This window comes from Diabrotica undecimpunctata, chromosome 6, assembly GCF_040954645.1.
Source record: "Diabrotica undecimpunctata isolate CICGRU chromosome 6, icDiaUnde3, whole genome shotgun sequence".
NCBI classification, from domain to species: Eukaryota; Metazoa; Arthropoda; class Insecta; order Coleoptera; family Chrysomelidae; genus Diabrotica; species Diabrotica undecimpunctata.
The window spans coordinates 742,675-760,790 of record NC_092808.1 but is presented as its reverse complement, the minus strand read 5'-3'; the positions used below and the strand labels follow the sequence as shown (position 1 = coordinate 760,790).

Genomic DNA, 18,116 nt, shown 5'->3' with positions numbered 1-18,116 from the left:
ATGAAAAGCCGCAAAAGAGACGGAAAATGTTAACGTCCGAAGAGAAGGTAATGATACGAAACGTTTATGAAGGAAATGTCGGCAGAAAAATGGCATTAAACGTTAGCCAAGCGGTCGACATTTGTAGCAGTTTAACAAAAGTATCCGTTAGCTGTATTTATCGTGTACTTAAAAATACATCGGAAAATAAAAAGCAAGAAAAAGGTAAAACTAGAGGTAGGAAAAGCATTGTTTTGGATGACGAGACAAGGAATATTATACGTCGAAAAATTCATTCATTTTCGAAAATGATGACTCTTTACCCAAGATATCTCGTAGGGTCTTAATCAGGACCATGCACGAAATGAACTTTCGATACGTAAAACGCAACAGAAAAAGTATGCTATTAGAATAAAATGAAATTATTCTGTGGAGAAGAAAATATTTAGAAGAAATACGAAAAATTCGCAGCACTGGATGCAAAATATATTATTTGGATGAAACCTGGATTAACGAAGGTCATACAGTTGGAAAAGTTTGGCAAGATTTAAATGTAAAAAGTAAACGCGAAGCATTTATAGAAGGCTGGTCTACAGGATTAAAGGCTCCATCAGGAAAGGGACGGCGTTTAATCATCACCCATATAGGAAGTGATACAGGGTTCCTTGATGATGGTTTGCTTCAATTTGAGTCGAAAAAAACAGGTGATTATCATGAAGAAATGACTTCTGAAGTATTTGAGCGCTGGTTTAAGAGAATCTTACCAAAATTGGAATCTGGGTCTGTGGTTGTTATGGACAATGCGCCATATCATAGCCGCAGACTAGAACAATTACCGACGACGGCATGGCGGAAAGGGAGAATTTAAGAATGGCTTACAGAAAAGGGGATTGCATACGAAGAATCAATGCTCAAAATTCAACTACTTGACATTGCACGGTTAAGGAAAAGTGAATATCTTAAATATGTTGTGGATGAAACTGCAAAAGATTATGGTGTTAAAGTTCTGCGTCTACCACCTTATCATTGCGAACTTAATCCCATTGAACTTATCTGGGCGCAAGTGAAAGGAGAAGTAGCACGCAATAACAAAACGTTCAAATTAAACGAAGTTAAGGAACTTTTGATTCAAGCAATCCTCCATGTAACTCCAGAGAAATGGGCTAAATGTATAGGGAGAATGTTGGAAATAAGCCACAATACATCTATTTACATGTTTATTTTACTGACGTTTCGATCTCTATTACAGAGACCGTTTTTAAAGTTAGGAAAATAAAAGAAAATAATATAAGAATATTTAAATATATAATAATAAACAAATAAAATAAATATAACTATAATTTATAACTTTGAAAACGGTCTTTGGATATAGAGATTGAAACTTCAGTAAAAACCAGATAAATATATTGTGGCCTATTTTGAACAATAATATTTAAACAATATAATATAATTAACGTTGAAATAAAAGTGAGTGAACGCCACTGGATTTTCATACGTCTTTCCCCACTTCTACGCCTCCAAACTATAACTCACTCTCCCAAATAGTGAAATTAGAGTTTAGAGTGAACATCCTTCCGGCCCTCTGAGGCTTAATGATGAATTTCTTTTTATAAATGCCCGTAACCATCTTTGCTTGAACATTTGTTGGCCTTCCAAGATTCTGGCATAGTGATATTGTTTTTAGCAGCCATTTCATATGCCAATTCTCTGACTTTTAGAGTATTCAACTCAAAAGCCATTTTGCTACAGTTCTTGATATAATCACTCATCGACGTTTCATGCTATGTATTAAATACTAATCTAACAGCATAATTTGGCTCCATTGTTGCATTTGGATCGTTTTTCTTTTAGACCATATCGCCTTAATGTGTTAAAATTTATGCCAAACATATCTGCCGCAACGCCAAGTGCAGTTCAAATTTTTTAACCCCTGTGACTGCTGTGGCCATTTGTTCACTTGTAAATTTGGCTCTTTATCTTTCTTTCTTTCTCCTTACCATGGTGCACCTGCAATAAAATGCTATTTGTATAGAATGATTCAGAATGGTACACAATTAAACATGTCTCATTGTGTACCACCACTATATGTTTCAATGTGTACTACCACAGGTTTAAAGCTTCAGTTAGATGTCAACGTAAAACCCGGCAATTATTGGCAACTATATTTATAGGTAAAAAGACATTCATCACAATTATTATAACGACATACCTATATACGAGAACCAAAACTATTTATTTATAGGCAACATACCTTTTTATAAACGATCCAGTGTTTAAATCTTAGGCACAAAGAACAATAACACGTCGTATAAAGTCTACTACTCCGTATATCAAAACAAACTACTGTCGGCGGACGACATGCATTATGGAGTATCTGTTGCAGCGCTAGTGGCAATGTGGCGGTAAATTTGATATAGTTATTAGTGAGTTTCATTTTAGAAAGTGAGTTAAGAATAACACAATCCAGAAAAACAATAGGTTGTCTAAACAGCGTAGTGTGGAGTCATGAAATAGGAAAAATAAGAAAACACAATATCTACGAATCTCTTATTAAAAGCAGTCTATTGCACGGAGCGGAAACTTGGCGAAGAACCGAAAACAACAGAAGAAAACTGGAGGGAGTAGAAATGGACGCTTTTAGGAGATCAGTAGAAGTGTCACGGAGAGAGAGAATACGTAATGATGAGATAAAACAGCGAATGGGGGTTGACGGCTCTCTAACAACAGACATAGAAAGAAAACAGTTGATATGGTACAGATACGTCCAGAGGATGGATAATTCAAGACTCCCAAAAATAATTATGCAATGGATACCACCAAACCGCAGAAAGAGAGGAAGACCCAAAAAATCTTGGAGAGAGGGACTAACGAAGGCGATGAGTGCAAGAGATCTTGGAGAGGGTCAATGGAATGATAGAGTGTCATGGAAATTAGGCATCGGACAACGTCGCAAGACGTTTTAAAACCGATTGATATATATATATATATATATATATATATATATATATATATATATATATATATATATATATATATATAGAGTTAAATACTTCTGTAAGTGATGAAGAAGATCCAGAGTTAGAAATCAAAAACACAAAAACATGGAATGAATATAAATATCTCGGATCTATAATATCTAAAGAAGGTACTACCAAAAGAGACATCGAAAACAGAACGCAGCAGGGAAAAAAAAAAAGCGGTAAACATTCTAAACTCTCTGATATGGTCTACAGATATCAGAGAAGAAACGAAATTGAAAATCTATCGAACCTCGGAAGAGCCTATTGTGACTTATGGGGCAGAAGTTAGGCAGATCACGAAAAAAGATAAAAAGAGAATAGAAGTAGTAGAAATAGATTTTCAAAGGAGAGTGTGTGGTGTATCCAAAAAAGATCATATTAGGAATGAAGATATTAGAAGGAGGACAAATTATGTATATTCCAGTGTAGACAGAATTGAAACGAGACAACTAGTGTGGTATGGTCACGTGAAGCGAATTAATGAAGATAGATGGCCAAAGAAAGCTTTAAATTACATACCACAACAAAGAAGAAGAAGGGGAAGGCCTTCAGTTACCTGGGAAAAAAATGTACGGTACATAATGAGAGATAGAGCCATCAAATAAGACGAATGGATGGGCAGAAAACGATGGCGGTGGAAATGCTAAAAGCGGCAGAGAAAAACATAACAATTCAAATGTAGAAATTGTATACTAAGAGATAAAACACATAGACATCTACGAGCTAGCAAAATAATTATTGGGTGTATAATCACCTTTTATAGTAAACAAAATTTTGTACCCAATTGATTTTTAATCCCTATAAACCTCCCTATCCAGCGACTATGTAGTTGAGTCTTTCTCAGAGCGAATCTCTTTTCATGGGGTTGCATCTGTCAACTTTTCGGCTCTAGTTCCCATTCGGAGTCGATTGTGGCCTTAGTTTTAGTTTATATTTAAAATTATTATTTAATGTACATAGACAAAAAGAATAGATTAGGATTTGTAGCAGAATAAATCGATCAAAAGCTGCGAATTTGTGCGATTTAATAACTGAGATGATTATGGACGAATTTGCAGATAAAAAATTAATATTTTGGATTTATATTAAACACTGAAGGTAAGCTAACATATCAATAAATATTTGATAATATCAGGCATGCTATTTTGGTTTTTATAAACATATATTTCATATTATAGTTCTTCTCTAAAAGGTATTTGTTTTTTTTTGCAAAAGCCATTTATATCATCTTAAAGGTGACTTTTCATTAATTTGTGATTTTTTCACAATCTTTTTTTCAGCTTCTAGCAAATATCTATAAATCGCTGAGTTATTTTTCTCCCCACATTACATATTTGAGATAACTTTGTGGTCTATAATACTTCTAATCGCCCATACGAGTTTAATAGATTCATTTTTATTGATATAATTCGATTTTCCTGTCAGTTTCTTCTGTCTAATATGATTTTGTATTGTTGAGACACCCCTTTGGTGCCTCCTCAATGTCCTGTATATATTTATTTTTATAATTCGTAGGTCCTGTTGACTATTTTTGTACTGTATATTTTCCAAATGTATTTATCCCGTTATTTCATGTTTTGGTAACTTTATTTGTATTCATTCTGGATAGATTCAGTTATGGTTTTTTTTGGTATAGTTCTTCTTACAGCCTTTTTTCAGTGCCCCATTTTTTTTCTTACTATATATAGCAGATAACGACTTAAAAAGTGGTATTATTGGTGATTATTTTTGGAACAAAATAATCTATTACATATTTATGTACAGATATTTGATTGCTGGCATTTAAAATGCGTTAGTCCCTAAACAATCCAATCGTGTAATTATTCAAATTAGAAACTGAGAGAACGTGAGCGAAGAGTACCTTAATACGCTCTCTATACTCTAAATACAAAGTCGTCCGTTACGTCGTCCAGGATAAGATTTCATCATTACGGCTTTACAACCCTGCGTGAGCCCTAGCCTCCTCAAGAATTTTTTTCCAGTCATCCCTATCCATCGCCTTTCTCCACCAAGCACGAATTCTCATATTTTTCATGTCTTCATCGATGTTATCAAGCAAAATCGTCGGTTTAAAGTTAATAATAAGGACTTTGTTCTTTGGTTTACAATAAATACCTAAGATTTACATAGCCTTTGCGTTGTGGCTGTGTCGGGTCTTGTTTTTGAGGCGTATGTCATTATTGGTCTTACACTGGCTTTATAAATTCTTGACTTCATCTCAGTGTTAATGTGTCTGTTTCGCCATATAGTGTTATTATGGCATCCTTCCCGTCTATTTGTGTAGACTAATACCTGGGAATTACACTAAGTACTAGACAGTGTAATTCCCAGATATTTTATTTCCATTACTTGTTCAATACTGATGCCATCAATTTCTATTTAACATTTTTTTTTTTTTTTTTTTTTTGGACTGAGGTGGAAAGGTTCTAAACCGACTAGGGAAGATTTCCCTAGTACTGTTGGATTCGATCCGGAAAGGAGCACATGCTAGGACATAGCATCCAAAGTATGGATTATATGCGCCACATGCACCCCTGACCAGTCGCCTACCAACTAAAAACCACCCCTTCTTCGGACAAGGCACCCCCGGACGAGTTCAATCGGTGAACGAAACATTGAGATGCCTTGTGCAGTCTGAAAATTTGGGAGAAAATTGTAAAAGGGTTCTTACCTAACAACGATAAGAACCACTTAAAATGATATGCAGAGACGGTATTGTGGAGAAACAAGATATGGGTTCATAAAAAGTGCAGGTGTGTTCAGCCTGACAAGGAAGGAATGTGAATTAAAAGAGGCATGAGGTCGTGAAAACTACGTACGTAATATAATTACAGATCTGGCTGTAAAGGTGCCGTCTATTCCGTCGTGCAGCCGAGCTGTAAAGAACTCATGACAGCGTATTATGTAATTTGTTACCTCAACCACCCTGTTCCTGTCTCGCTCTTTCTAGCGTCTTCTTTTTCTTTATAATTTGCGTAATTATGTCGATAGTAACATCGTAGGATTCTTTGTTTTGCGTCGCTTTCTGTATCAGATTGTTGTGCGTTATCGCTCCTAGCCTTGATATTAGATTATTCCGTTCTCTTTGGAAAGTAGTGCAAGCAAAAATGCATTGTTCTGCGTCGTCTATGACACCACAATCTATACACAAATCATTTGTTGTCTTCTTTATTCTATACGTGTACGACCTAAAGGAGCCATGGCCGGTGAGAAATTGTGTAAAAAAATAATTTAACCTTCTGAACCTACATTTAGACCAAGTTACCACATCAGGGATTAACATTTTGGTCCATTGTGCCTTCTCCGTTTGTGCCTCCCATTCATTTTGCCATATTTGGAGCATATGTGATCTTACTTCGGATTTTATTTCCGGTAAATGACCGTTTTCTCTGTTATATAAAGTGTCTCTTTCTTTAGCTAGGAGGTGAATGGGGAGCGTACCTGTTATGACCTGTAGGTCAATCGTAGAAGTAGTCCGGTATGCGCTTGCTACCTTTAGTAGAGGCTTCCTTTGTGCCTTTGCAAGCAGTTCTTTATACTTACCCATTCTCAAGGCTTCGTACCATACGGGAGCGCCGTATAAGAGGGTAGAATGCACAATCTGAAGGTACATTCTTCTTTTGAGGGCACTTGGACCGCCGATATTTGGCATAATTTTTATTAATGCCGCGGTTCTCTCTTCTGCTCTTTGGACTACTTTCATCAGGTGCTTTGTAAATCTTAGACCTGTGTCTAGTTGGATGCCCAGATATTTAGCACAGTACGAAGGCTCTATACTTGTACTACCTACTACAAAAACCAGGTTTGGGCGGGCTCTAGGGCCTTTCAAGATCAGAATTTCTGTTTTTTCTGTTGCCAGCTCTAGATCTTGTTTCACCATCCATCTTTTGACTTTTCTACAGCTTCTGTTGACTAACATTTCTAACTCCAAGTTATTGTTACACTGAATGAGTAGAGCTAAATCGTCTGCGTATGCAATAGCTTTGGTCTCTGCTCCATAGTCGATTTCTAGGATTTCATTATATAAAATGTTCCAAAGCATTGGTCCTAGTACGGATCCTTGCGGTACACCTGCTGATGTTTTCAGGTCTTTAGGTTTTGCCACTTGGACATACCTTTCATTGAGGTAGTCCTTAATTATATTGATCAAATAATCTGACACATTTGCTTTTTCCAGTGAGGTGATAATGTGACCCCAGTTGGCTGAGTTGAAAGCGTTTCTCACATCAAACATCACGAGTGCGGCCCATTTCTTCCTCGTCCTTTTTACAGTGTCAACTATTTCTTTTACCGCATCGATGGATGATCTAGATTTCCTGAATCCGTACTGTTTGTCAGATATACTTCCATTTATCTGTAATTTTTCTTCTAGGCGATTTTTAATAAGATTTTCATAAAATTTCCCCAGGCTGACTAGAAGGCAGATCGGCCTGTATGGAGGCATGCTCAGGAGGCACACCATCCGGACCAGCTGCTTTTCCTAATTTAATACTTTTTGTCGCTATTGCTATTTCTTCAGCCGAAAAATCAACAGATCGAACGTTGACATTATTTTGAGTGAACTGCTGTGGGGGCTTAGCAGGAAATAGGGTATTAGCTATTTCCTTCCGTTTTTTTGCAGAAAGGCTGTATGGGGTCTCTGTCCTTAATGTTTTTGTGGCAATTCTATAGGCTTCGCCCCATACATCATCTTCTAGTGCTGTGCATAGGTTATGCCAGCATACGATTGTTTTAGTTTTCTGAGATGAGATTGTCATATCTTATTATTCATTATCATATTCTTTTGCCCTTTTGTTGAATCTGTGGACCAGTCTTTGCAGACTATCTTCATCTTGGGCTATCAATATTGCGTCGTCTGTGTAACAGAGTATTTTTATTTCTTTGTTTCCCATTCTGTATCCTCTTCCTTTGTTAATGCTTTTGATGATTTTATCCATGATCAAATTGAAAAACATGGGACTCAATTAATCCCCATTTCTTATTACGCTGCCTATTTCTATGGGTTCTGTAAGTTGTCCATCTATTCTGACTTTCATTTTGTTGTTTTGGTAGATGTTTTCGATAGTTTTTATAATATTTAGGCGATTTTTTTCTATGTTTCTGCTTTTTTCGGTTATTCTTTTTTGGAATAGATGTCTTGTGGAGTCATCCTGTAAGCTTTCGACTTTTATCTTTGTGGTGTATTTGGGTGTTTTGTTATCACATATGTTTTCATTCGGATTTTGCACAATACCAATTTATGATCGCTTCCTAGTTTTGCTAATGTTAGTGCTCTTACATCCAAGATTTGAGAGGGCTGTAACTCTTTGTTCGACAGAATATAGTCTGTCATAGATCTTTGTCCTTTACTATTTTTAAAAGTATACTTGTATTGTTTTTTGTGAGAGAAAAATGTATTATTAATACGTATCTCGTTTATGCTGTTGAGGTCCGTCAGAAGGTCTCCATTTTCATTTCTGATATTTTCATTATATCGTTGTTTTATTCCTGGAACTATATTATTGCCAACACGGGCGTTAAAATCACCCATAATGATTATATATTGATCATTTGGGGTCTCTTTTATTACAGTATGCAGGTGTTTGTAGAAGTTTTCCCTTATGGTGGTATCTCTGTTGTTCTCTGGTACATATATTGCTATCACATTCAGAGGTTTGAAAATTGTTTGGTATATCATTGCGAGGCAGAATCATGAATTTCTGCACTTTGTAATTTTTGTTTGACATTTCAAATATCAATAACTATTAAAATTGGTTAAACGATTGAATCCAGTGATCCGCAGTCATTTTTCCTACCAACCACACATACATTGCGAGGCAGAAAGAAAAATGAAGAGATACGGAGCAAAACTAAAAAAACGACACGCTCTATAATGAAATGGATATGGGCTGAGCAATAACAGAGATTATTAAGATAGATGATGAAATAAGAAGTCTTTAAGCATTGAAGACAACTACAATTAAAACGAAGGAGTGATACCTAAATTTATAAAATTAGTACATATACTACTGATAGATAGAGGCATGAAAAATTAATATTATTTTCTTTTATTACTTTTTAGCTAGTCAAAAAACACTTTATTGGCATGTGGTTCTGTTACCTAGTCTACAAGATTAATTAATAAGAAACCATCAGAAATAACCAATATCTTAACCTAAAATTCTGATTTCCTGCTTTGATCTTGAAGTTGTGATATTGAATTACCTTCCATAAGGATGAAATCCTTCGACTGTGAATCGTCTTCGGAAGGCGACGAGCCCACCATGCACGCCATTTCTAGGGGCGTGGTAGAACCACCGCAATGGTTAAGAAGCGGTAACGCGCCGAATTGGGGATGGCAGGCGGCGGTAAGTCGTTATATTTTCTTTCAATGTTTATGAGTTCATTAAGGCATTTTTGGTTAGATTCGAGTTAGTTATATTGAAAGAAATATTTATTGATACTGTAAAAATTTATTTTTAGGGAAGTTCTGTCGCTGGAGCCAGTTCTTCCCACACTAGTGGGTCCGCCGCTGTGGACCAAATTGGCTTTGCTCAATTTCCAACCAATTCTGACGACCATCAACAAATCCCTGGTAGGAGAACACCGCTTAGTACTGTTGGACTGGGTGGTTTTTATTTTCAAGGCGGTCAGTCCAATCCTAATATTGTTAGTCATGGACCGCCCTCGGATGAGAATAATCCTGACCCTGGATGTTCTAGTCAAGGACAAAGGTAAGGAAGAAAATTGTTGAACACAGTTGAAATTTTTTTACGTTTACTTTTTGGTATTCAATATGTAGATATTCTCACTCTGATTAAACATTAGTAAGGTGGACGTTTCAAACGAAACAATTAGGATGAAGAGAAGAGAAAACAGAGAATGGATCACCCGAGACACATGAAATGTGACACTGCGAGATGTTACGAAATAATACAACCTAAGAGGGAAAAGCTAAAAGAAAAAAATATATCAGTTAAAAAGCAAAGATAAAAGTAATTATGTACAAAAATTGAAAAGTCTTGATTAACGCATTTATTACCTCTAAAATCTTTCCAATATAGTAAGTTACAGTGCATACTCAAATATATCAAGTTTTTTATGAAAACCAGTAGTTTCGCACCTTATTAATGGTTTTTCATCTATGTTTGAGGAAAAATGACGTAATTAATGTTTAATTTCTTCATAATTTTCCTTTAAAGATAGTCTACAAATCTACAGACAAAGTGTCACAAATACGTTTAATACTCGAGTGTTTGTTCTTACAAAATTTTTGTAATGCATCCCACCTATGTACAGACCTTAAAAAAATTCGTACAATTCCTGAACTTCTTTCTTCTTCTAGTTCCATGGCCGTAATCGATCGTTGTAGTCGATTCCTGAATGGTATTGAAAAAAGTGGTCACTTCCATGGAAATTTTGTCAGCAGCGTTTTCAATTAAATTTAATGAACGATTAGCGCACGCTATAATATGGAAGAAAAAATATGTTTTTTTTTGACATAATAAATACATTATTACAACTCTGTTCCCGGCAGTTAGTGATGTCTAGATCTAAATTATTTAAAAATTCTAAAATAAATTTCTCGTAACTTTCTAATAAGTTTTTACCAGTTTTTTACATGTTTTATGAGAAAATATAAGTAGATATCCCAAAAATCTTTCTTTTATAGCACTTGGAAGAACATAGCAAATAATGACAGTTAGATGATCTACGTGAGATATATCAGGTGTTGAATCAATAATTCTTCTTCTTATTTTTTTTATATAGACATGACTCTGTCTGTTTTTCAATGTGCCTTTAGTAAGTTGTCGTTCCATCGTTTCCTTGGTCTTCCTACTAATCGTCTTCCTATTGGGGAACCATCCTTTGTCGTCTTTACTACTCTATTTGTTGTCATTCGGCTTATATGATCGTTCCATTCTACTCTTCCCAGTTTCTTGATGTTTTCCACCTTGCATCTACGTCGTCTATCTGTACTTCTAGCTCTGTTCCATAATGTCGTACCATCAATGTTTCTAAGTGCTTTCATCTCTGCTGTTTCTAATATCCTTTTTGTCCTATCTATGTTAGTTCGTGTTTCTGCCGCGTATGTCATTATTGGTCTGATGACTGTTATTAAATTCTGAATTTCATTTCTTTTCCGATATTATTATTTCTCCATATTGTTTCATTCAGGCAGCCAGTGGCTCTGTTTGCTCTATTTACTTGTTCTTCCACTTCAATTTGGAGCTTTCCGTAGCTAGATAATGTGATGCCTAGATATTTAAACTGCATCACTTGTTCTATTATCTGACTTTGCAGCTCCAATTTACATCTTAGTAAATTTTCTCTTGTAACTATGCATTTTGTCTTTTTTGGGGAAATTAACATGTTAAATTTTCTTACCTATATTAAATTGGTGCAGCATACGTTGTAGTATTGTGTCGTCTGCATAGCAGATTATTTTAAGTTGTTTTTCTCCCATTTAGTATCCTTTTTTAGTTCTTACTTTTTTTAAATTATTTCATCCATAATCGCGTTGATCAATAGAGGACTCAGGGAATCTATCTGTCTTATCCAATTGGCAGCTTCAATAGGGCTTCCACTTTTACTTTTATTGTGTTGTTTTAGAAGATAGATAAATAGAATCAATAATTAGAGAGTAAAATTTGGCCTAATTTATTTAGTTTATAGTAGCGGTGCCGCAGATTGCATATTTCTCTTCTTCTTCAATATTTTTTTTATTCATCATTTCTTTTTTAATGCGTCAATGCGTCTGATAATTTTAGATCCTAAATAAAATGGAGTTAATGTAATCACTGGAGTTTTAATATGCAGGCAATTTTTTATGTACATTTTTCCAATCATTCATCCCTTTAATCATTAGCGTTGTTTGCTTGGAAAATAATTTGCAGACATAACAGTACAATAAGTTGTTGGTTTCAGTAGAAGCCAACCAATATCTTTTAGTTATTGGGAGAAGGGTAGGAGGCAATAGTTAATTGTCTTGTGATTTGTTTTAACCCTTCGCTGCATCGAATAGAAGATGATTACACAGATCCATTTCTTGATTTTGGGGAATTTTTTTATAAATACTCTAGCATGGCGTCTGTTAAGTATTCTGGCCACAATATCGTTTACAAATCTCTTAGTTTCATCATTATTGTAAGATGATTTTAAATTTATATTTTCTTCTTATGTTTCATCTTTATAATCGGAATTACTTTAATCACTTTTTATTTGGAGAGGTATAACTCCAGATTTGACTTCCGGCCTATATAGTTTGCTCTAAAGCGCAGCTGTTTCCGCTTGGTAAAGATGTGCTTATGTCGTCTTTTTGTGGCAGAGGTTGACTGTTTAACAATCATCATCGTCATCCAGCCTTCTTCGTCCAAAGTTGAACATAGGCTGCCCCAATTTCTTCCAGTTCTGTCGGTCTTGAGCTTCCTTCAGCCAACCCAGCAATTCATTTGACGCCGTCTGTCCGTCATCTAGGTGGTCTACCACTGCATCTTCTATCAGCTCTTGGTCTCTATACTGTAATTTTTTGTATCACCGCCCGTCATTCATTCTAGCCACATGGCACACAAAGTTCCACTTTAGTTATGCTATATTTCTTTTTATTTCTTCGTTTTTCAATCTGTCTTTGAGAGTCAGTCGAAGTAGCGAGCGTTCCATTCGTCTTTGGGCTACTCTGAGTTTGGTTGCTGTAGCCTGGGTTAAGAAAAGTGTTTCGGCAGTGTTTTTATTTAATGATAGGCGCTAATTATATAATCCATTAAAGGAATAAATACGTAAAAGCAAGGCTTTCTCAAAATACCAATTTTGAAAACAGGAAAATAGGAAAATTTAGTGTTAAAAAGAAAGTACTTACAATTTTGACTGCGGTATTTTTGAATACTTTTTTATTTTAAATTCCTTTAATTTTCTATATTTTTACTCTATGTATAATATGAGTCCGAACTCCGAGTCAAATATGAGTCCGAAGAACATCAGAAGTCCCGCTAGCTTGGAAAATTCAATTACCATTTTAAGCAACAACAAAAGTGAAGTGGAAAACACAAAAATAGTCACAGACAAGCAGGCCATCGAAATTTGCAAATCTTAGAATGCTTTCCATTCTCATATTAACTTCATTAAGAAGAATACTTTGGAAGCATCGATAAATCTGGATCCTTCGACCCCATTAAGAGTTAGATTAACCAATAACTCGAACAGTCGATATATTCTAGCAAGATTAAAGGAACCGAATATCTTGAAAGCCATTAAACTACGTCTTGGTTTTCTACAAGACAAACCTGCTTCAGTATGTTACGAAGGATTCACCAACACATTTTTGGCTTTCGAACGAGTTCCCACTAAGACTGAAGATCTACGAAAAATATTTCTAGAATATAACGATGCCTATGGAATTAGTCCAACTGAGGTGGAAGTTAATCTTGCTGCTTTTAGGTTTTTTTATACTTCGCAAATAATTATTCTCCTACAAAAATCAAGGGAAAGTCACCGAAACTAGGTACTATTTCGTTGCCTCTCCAAAACGAAATTTTTAAATAATATGACGTGTTCTGTGGGACTAGAAACCTCAAATTATTTTAGTGATGACAACTTTAGCATGGTTTTGATTAGTATTCGTTCTATAAGATATAAAACAGATGAATTATTTTTGTTTCTAGAGGAATTAGGATTTCCCCCGATAGTTGCGGTTACCACATAGATAGAAAAATATACCACAATTGCTAGGTATTATAGTCCAAGTTCAGCTCATGGTGGCACCCTAATTCTTTTTACAAATAATGATTTCTCTTTTATAATAAAATATGACTTCCTGTTGAATGAATCCTTTTTTGAGTTTTCATTGGTTTATAACAAAAATCTTAATCTATTTGCATTTATAGATCACCTGATTCTTCCACAGAACTATTTTTTTAGAACCTGTTAAATTTGTTAGACGATCTGCCCAATAAAACCAGAAAGATTCTACGCGGTGACTTGTATATTAATTACGCTGTTGCTTGTGCTACCCAATTATCCTTGGTCAATATATTCGAATCGTATGGTTTCACAATGCACGTTAATTCTCCTACAAGAATTACTAAAACAACATCTATCATAATTGATTATATTGATTTTTTGATATTTGAAATAACATTTATTTTATTGTTTAGACCCCAAGAGTCTCGTTTACACAACGCCCAAAGTCAGTCTTCGTCAAAAGGAAAAGGAAGACAAGGAAAAACCGTCCGTTTAAACATTAATGCCAGAGAAAGAAGACGAATGCACGATTTGAATGATGCGCTAGATGAATTAAGGTAAAGATAGTTCATAAAAGTAATAAAAAATCCATTAAAAATTTATATTAAAAGTATTTTTGAAAAATTTAAACGCAGAATGAAAGATTGCATTATTACCGAGGACCAAAAGTCCCTTAGAATAACCAAAATGTTTCTTTTGAATGAGATATTTGAAATTAAAAGTCACACTAAATTTTCTCTTTTTTTTTCACCCCTGTAACTTATTAAAGTAAACATAATAGAAGTTTGCAGGTACTTTTGGCCTTCGGTAATAATGTAATCTTTCATTCTGCGTTTAAATTTTTCAAATACTTATTAGTTTTCTTAGGATTCGAAAAAAAAGGAATACATTTAAAACACACTGAACATTTTGACAAGCGACATTTTGGGCATATGCCCTTAAAACTTATTTCTTGTTTCAGATCTGTTATTCCTTATGCCCACTCCCCGTCTGTAAGAAAATTGTCAAAGATAGCAACCTTGTTACTCGCTAAAAACTACATTTTGATGCAAGCCAATGCCTTAGAAGAAATGAAGAGGATTATATCGTATTTGCAGGTAAATCAGAATTTGTATTATTTTTCTTATTACGAAAAATGAATAAAGAAAAAGAAAGAGATAGAAATCTAAAATTCAAGAACATAAAAAAATCATCAAAGTTTTGCGTTTATAAAATAACCTTATACACTTAAAATATCAATACTTTACAGGGAACTTCAGGAGCAGCTGCCATCGTAGCGCCACCTGGATTCGACTTGCAAGGATTTCCCGCAGCAGCAAAATTCCTGCAACAACAGACGCTGCAGAGTGACGCATCGAGAGGTGGAGATGGAGCAACCGGTACAGGATCGTCCATTTAAAAAATTCCATATTGGGAAATTCTGTCCCTATTTCCCAAAAATATTTAAAATGAGGTCAAAAATTGTACTTATTGAATTGGTGAAGTTTTGTAATTGGTTTAAAAGAATATTTTTTATTGTATTTCAATTTTTGCTCTTGTTGCTCTATTTATTCGGTTCCCTTTCTTCAGTTTTCTGTGCTCTGGCATTCCATTTGTATTTAGTCATCTTCTTTCACTTCTTTTTAGGTTTTGTTCTTCTTTATTTACTTTTTTTTTGCTTTTCCATGCTACGAATTAGATTTATATTATAATCTAGGGAAGTAATGCAAAGAATTACTGTTTCCTGTCTAGAATTCGGTATTGTTTTTTAGTAATAAAAATTCAATTGCCAAAAATGCTACTTTTTCGAGTGTATTATTGTAAGTTTATTTCTATAAGTATTTATAACTAAAAAAACATGCTCGATACTTGGATTATTCCAAAGTCCCAAACAAGGGCTTTCGCCTTGTTTTGCGATTTTGTTCCTTATTGTTACATTTTTTGTAATTATATTCAGTTGCATTCTAACGATATGCCCATGCCAGAACTTATTCGATCAAAAATAATATTTTTTGTTATTTATCCGGAAAACCCCTGTTAAAAGATTGATAAATAAATGTGTGGGACAGATAGGTAGTTATAAAACTAAGATAAAGCAATATAATGCCAAATTAGCAATAATAAGACTTGTCGTACTCAAAGAATCTAGTCAATTAGAAAAATATTTAAGTATTTTTAGTAGATAGGTTTAGGTTTTTCTTTCATATTTCTACAATCTGTATTAGATATAAAATGTGTTATGGACTTCGTTTTGTCTTTGTAATAAATTATTTAATAAATATATTTCAACAAGAATTTATCTACAGGTATTTTTATTATTTTTTTCTAATGGTACATTATTCTCGGCATTTCTGAAACATTTCTCCAGTTTTTCCTTCAGGAAATCAATTAAGAAGAATCAATTGCAAAAAAACAAATATAATAACTATTGTAATATGCAGATTTGGTTACCAAAAAATTTTGGAATATCAGAGAAGATCGCTGGAAACAAAATATTAGAAAACGATAACATCGAGGAAAGCTGGGAAAAACTCAAAAATAACATAATTAAAGCAGTAACAGAATCACTTGGAGAGAGGGAAGTAACAAACGCTAACATATTAAAAAAGAAAACCCCATGTTTTAGAGAGGAAGTGAAGACAAAATGTGAAGTAAAAAATAAACCCTTTTTGCAATAGAGAAAACAGCAAACACCACAGGCATACACAGACTGTAAACGAATCAAAAATGAAACGAATACTTTAGTTAGAGAAATAAAATGGGAACACTGCCAGAGCTTCTCAAAACAGATGGAATACGGAACACAAAAAGAATATGGAGAATAATCAGAGGACAAAGAAAAGGGATGAACGAACTAATAAAAATGAAACACATTCAGAAGGAAACATGGGTAGACTACTTCAAATCCCAATTTGCTAAAGGTCACGATAATGAATCACCAACACAAGAGGAGGCGACAAACAAAGAAATACATATTGAGGAGGAAGAGGTAAGGGAATCATTCAGAAAATTATATATATCTTTCCACCTCATCTGTGTCTGCCTCTTGATCTCTTTGCATTGTATGGACGCCGCTTTCCGATGGCATTGTTCCATCGTCCGTCTTGGAGACGTTCATTGTGTCCAGCCCATTTCCATTTCAGTTTTGCTGCTTGTTCTATCGCGTCTACTGTCTTTGTTCTGGTTCTGATCCACTGGTTACGTTTTCTATCTTTAAGGGATATACCCAACATTTGTCTCTCCATCGCTCTTTGTGTCTTTCTTATCCTATCCAAATTGGTCTGTGTAAATGTCCATGTCTGTGATCCGTAGGTGAGCAGCGGTATTATACAGGAGTTATATACTTTGCTTCGTAAGTATAGAGGGGTTGTTTGAATTTTTAGAACGTAAGAAAGTTTGCCGAACGCTGCCCATCCCATTCTTACTCATCTTGATATTTCGGCTGTTTGATTTTCTCTGTTAGCTCTGATTGCTTGTCCTAGATAGATATACTTATTTACCTGTTCTATTTTTTCTGTTTGTATTTTTATTGTCTCTTGGTCTTCCGTGTTTGTCATTACTTTTATTTTGTTGAAGTTAATTTTTAGGCCTTTTTGCAGTGATATTTGATGAAGTTCATTCAGCATTTTTTTTTTCATTGAAGTTTTTCAGTGAAGTTTTTCATTTCATTCATATATATATATATATATATATATATATATATATATATATATACATATATATTCAGGGAATCTACAGTATTCACTGCCTTCCCTCGCTCAATCGTTTCCATCTCTCTCTGTTGTCCCATTCTCCATCATTTAGGCCTCTCTTACTCATGGCGACGTCTACTTCGTTCCTCCAGGATCTTCGGGGTTGTCCTCTTTTCCTCCTTCCTATGGGGCTCTATTCGGTTATTCTCTTTATCCATCTGCTGTCGCTAGTTCTTCTTACATGTCCATACCACTTTAGTCTTTTTTGTTCTATATATGTTAGTATGTCTGTTTCTATTGATGTTCTTTGCTTTATTTCATCATTACTTCTCCTATCTCTTGTTACTCTGCAGCATCTTCGCAGGCATTCCATCTCTGTTGCTACTATCTTACTGCTTATTTTCTTGTTTATGATCCAATTTTCAGCCCCATATGTCATAATACTTCGCACTAATGTTTTATAAATCTGTGTTTTTGTCTTCATATTTAGGTGTCTATCCCACCATACTGAGTTAAGTTGCTGTTCTTGTTTGTCCTAATCTTTTACGTTGCGTTACGTTACGTTGTCATCAATCTGTAGATCTTCTATGTCTTCTTCACTTGTAGATAGGTACTCTGTTTTCGCGAGGTTAATATCTAGGCCAGCGTTGGTATATTCTTCTTGTAGTTTCTTCATCATGTAGCTGAGGTCGTCTTGGTCTTATGCAATCACTACTTGATCATCTGCAAA

General features: G+C 34.7%; 1 protein-coding gene across 1 annotated transcript; it reads left to right on the top strand.

Annotated features, from left to right (window-relative positions):
- The first annotated feature begins 3,859 nt into the window (after nucleotides 1–3,859).
- Oli (basic helix-loop-helix family member olig) lies at nucleotides 3,860–15,993 on the top strand. The gene is made up of 6 exons (XM_072536465.1): nucleotides 3,860–4,097; nucleotides 9,061–9,346; nucleotides 9,462–9,712; nucleotides 14,129–14,272; nucleotides 14,677–14,812; nucleotides 14,965–15,993. Exons 2-6 carry the CDS (start codon nucleotides 9,215–9,217, stop codon nucleotides 15,112–15,114), a joined length of 813 nt encoding a protein of 270 aa, XP_072392566.1. The 5' UTR covers nucleotides 3,860–4,097; nucleotides 9,061–9,214; the 3' UTR covers nucleotides 15,115–15,993.
- The last annotated feature ends 2,123 nt before the right edge of the window (nucleotides 15,994–18,116 follow it).

Bases quoted from the DNA above. Each gene is read 5' to 3' on its own strand.
- Oli (XM_072536465.1), top strand. From the start codon at position 9,215: ATGAAATCCTTCGACTGTGAATCGTCTTCGGAAGGCGACGAGCCCACC. The intron at 9,347-9,461 runs GTAAGTCGTTAT...ATTTATTTTTAG, and splicing joins ATTGGGGATGGCAGGCGGCG to GGAAGTTCTGTCGCTGGAGC. The intron at 14,273-14,676 runs GTAAAGATAGTT...TTCTTGTTTCAG, and splicing joins GATGCGCTAGATGAATTAAG to ATCTGTTATTCCTTATGCCC.